This window comes from Microtus ochrogaster, chromosome 7 (genome assembly GCF_000317375.1).
Source record: "Microtus ochrogaster isolate Prairie Vole_2 chromosome 7, MicOch1.0, whole genome shotgun sequence".
NCBI lineage: Eukaryota > Metazoa > Chordata > Mammalia > Rodentia > Cricetidae > Microtus > Microtus ochrogaster.
This window is the reverse complement of record NC_022014.1, coordinates 43,201,065-43,203,394: the sequence shown is the minus strand read 5'-3', so window position 1 is coordinate 43,203,394 and position 2,330 is coordinate 43,201,065. Positions and strand designations below refer to the sequence as shown.

The window sequence follows — 2,330 nt, the reverse complement described above, 5'->3', positions numbered from 1 at the left end:
GGTGAGCATCCCCAGACCATGACTTCTCTAGTTGTCTACCTCCCCTGCTGGTTGAGCATCCTCAGATCATGACTTCTCTAGGTCATTTCTCTTCATTCCTAGCAGGCCCATTCACAAGGGACTTGACACTGTGCTTCCTCCTGGGAGGATGCGGCTGACGACAAAGTCTGTACCCCAGTGAGACAGAGTGGGGGAAATTATATTTCTATTGTATATTCTCAAAGGAACCCCTCCACCTCCTTGACACTTTGAGCTATAAAAGTACTCTCCTGGGTTCCAGTGATTAGGGAATTTCTGCCTGGCAATGGGTAAATAGGAGCCTGGTTCCTTTAAAAAACAAAACAGAACCAAACAAAAACCTAAAAACGATTCTGGCAAGGGACTCACAGCTTTCCAGTTGCATGATACACGTCTGTACATCCATTGGGAAGTTCTTCAGATCCATGGGGCAGGCCAGCGTCAAGGTGATTCTGAGAAGAGAAAGGACTGGGCTGATATGGGGACCACACTTAAGGAGTCTGTGCCCCCATCCTTTTGCCAAATCATTGTTTTAGGGTGGGGACCGGAGACCTGAGGATCAGTGGTTAGAGAAGAAGTGTGTTCACATTTCCAAATTCCTGGGATGGCAGAGGAGGCTTGGTGATGGAAAGGAGGTGGCCAGAGTCAGAGGGACTTCTGAATTTCTCTGAAACTTTCTTGGACACTAGAGACCTCTGTTTTAGCAGGTTGCTGGGGTGCCAGATGCTGCCCTACGCCAGTTCTTCCTTCAGGTTTTCCATTGAGTCCCCAGCCCCAGGTGCTCCTATGCTTCAGCAGTAAGTGCTGCACATGGCTCTTGGCTGCTTCCAGCCACACACGGGGCCTGTCAAAAGTGAGTCCCCTTACCCCCACTGCTGACTCTTCCCACATAGCTGACTCACATCTGTGGGTTCAAGCAGGGACAGGTGGAGAGCAGGGGTCCAGTTATTTATTTTGGGGGTGTTCAACCATTATAAAAGCTGCAGCCCCAGAGCCAGAGGGAACCCCTTCAGTGACACTCCAGGCTGGTAGCTGAGTCCTGGCGGAGCTGATTCTGGGATTGGTGGACGTAACTCCCTGCTGTCCTGAGGTCAGCCCTACTTCTTTGAGGTACCCAGTTAGAGATGTCTCCATAGAACATAGCCACTACCACCGCAGCTACACACCTGGCCCTTGGTGAATGTCCCTTCCGGCTCACACCACAGGTGTGTGGATGTCCTCCAAGGACATTAAAAAAAAAAGCAGGAGGGGGATGGGGAGGAAGAGGGAGGCGAAGGGATGCAGAGAAGGGGCGGGGGGGGGAGTGAAGAAAAAATGAGCGAGGCCCATTTCTGAAGATAAAAGCTCCGAAGCGGGGCAGCTGTCAGACCGGGTTAATTTCCAGATGCGGAATGACCTTGGGACCATTGCTTTCTGCTGACCTGTCCTTCTGTCAGGTTGCACTGGGACTCTGCTTCCCAGGGACATGAAACTATCCTGGCAGCAGAGACTTCCAGGCAGAGGTGACCCTCCCTCCAGCAACCCACGGGGGGGGGGGGGAGGCCTTGGTGGCTGACTCCGAGACCCGTGTCATTCTTCATCTAAATGTGGCTGCTAGGGTGAAGTCAATCCGCAGGGTGGTGAGGGTTCCATGTCCCTTCCCCACAGACTGTGGGGGTACTGAGCCCAGTCCCCTCTGAGGGTCAGGATCAGCCCAGCCTCTGCCCTTTCCAGCCTGCCCCATCCTGGATATTGAAGGCTCCTCTCTGAATAGGAGGTGAGACTTCTCTCCCACTGAGGAACTGAAGGTAGGAGGGATGGTCACTTAGCTCTCTGAAGCTCCTTTAACTCAGAACACATCTGTTCATTATCATCCATTGATATGAAGACGTTAAGCGGTGGCCCATGGCCATTCTGATTCTCCAGAAGTCCTGGGACCCAGGTGGAAAGCTGTGGCTCTTTTAATTCTCCAGCGGGCATGGGACCCACACTGGTACCCTATCAGAACTTACTTTCTGACAGGAACCACGAAAACCTGGGAAGGTTTACTAAGTTTCCACATCTGTCCTTTTCTGATGTATATAACGGGATCATCAAACCTAACTCATGAGTTATAGAATGATAAAATGCATAAGCAGAGCTCTGCACGGTACGTTCTCCAAGATGCCAGTGTGCGAGCGTGAGTCCATTTTTCCATTTGCATTGTCCATTGTCCCTGTGCCCTGGGGGAGGAGAGTAGGGACTAGAGGTGTGTGTGTGTGTGTGTGTGTGTATATGTGTGTGTATGTGTGTGTGTGTGTATGTGTGTGTGTGTGGTGTGTGTGTATGTGTGT

General features: G+C 51.5%; 1 protein-coding gene across 2 annotated transcripts in view; it reads right to left on the bottom strand.

The window, feature by feature from the left end:
• The window catches only part of Glra1 (glycine receptor alpha 1), an 86,446-nt gene that overhangs the window by 20,062 nt on the left and 64,054 nt on the right, over nt 1–2,330 (bottom strand). For both annotated transcript variants that reach the window (XM_005350040.3, XM_005350041.3), the window contains exon 5: nt 388–470. In XM_005350040.3, the coding sequence (XP_005350097.1) occupies nt 388–470 (83 nt within the window). The remainder of the gene's footprint in view (nt 1–387; nt 471–2,330) is intronic.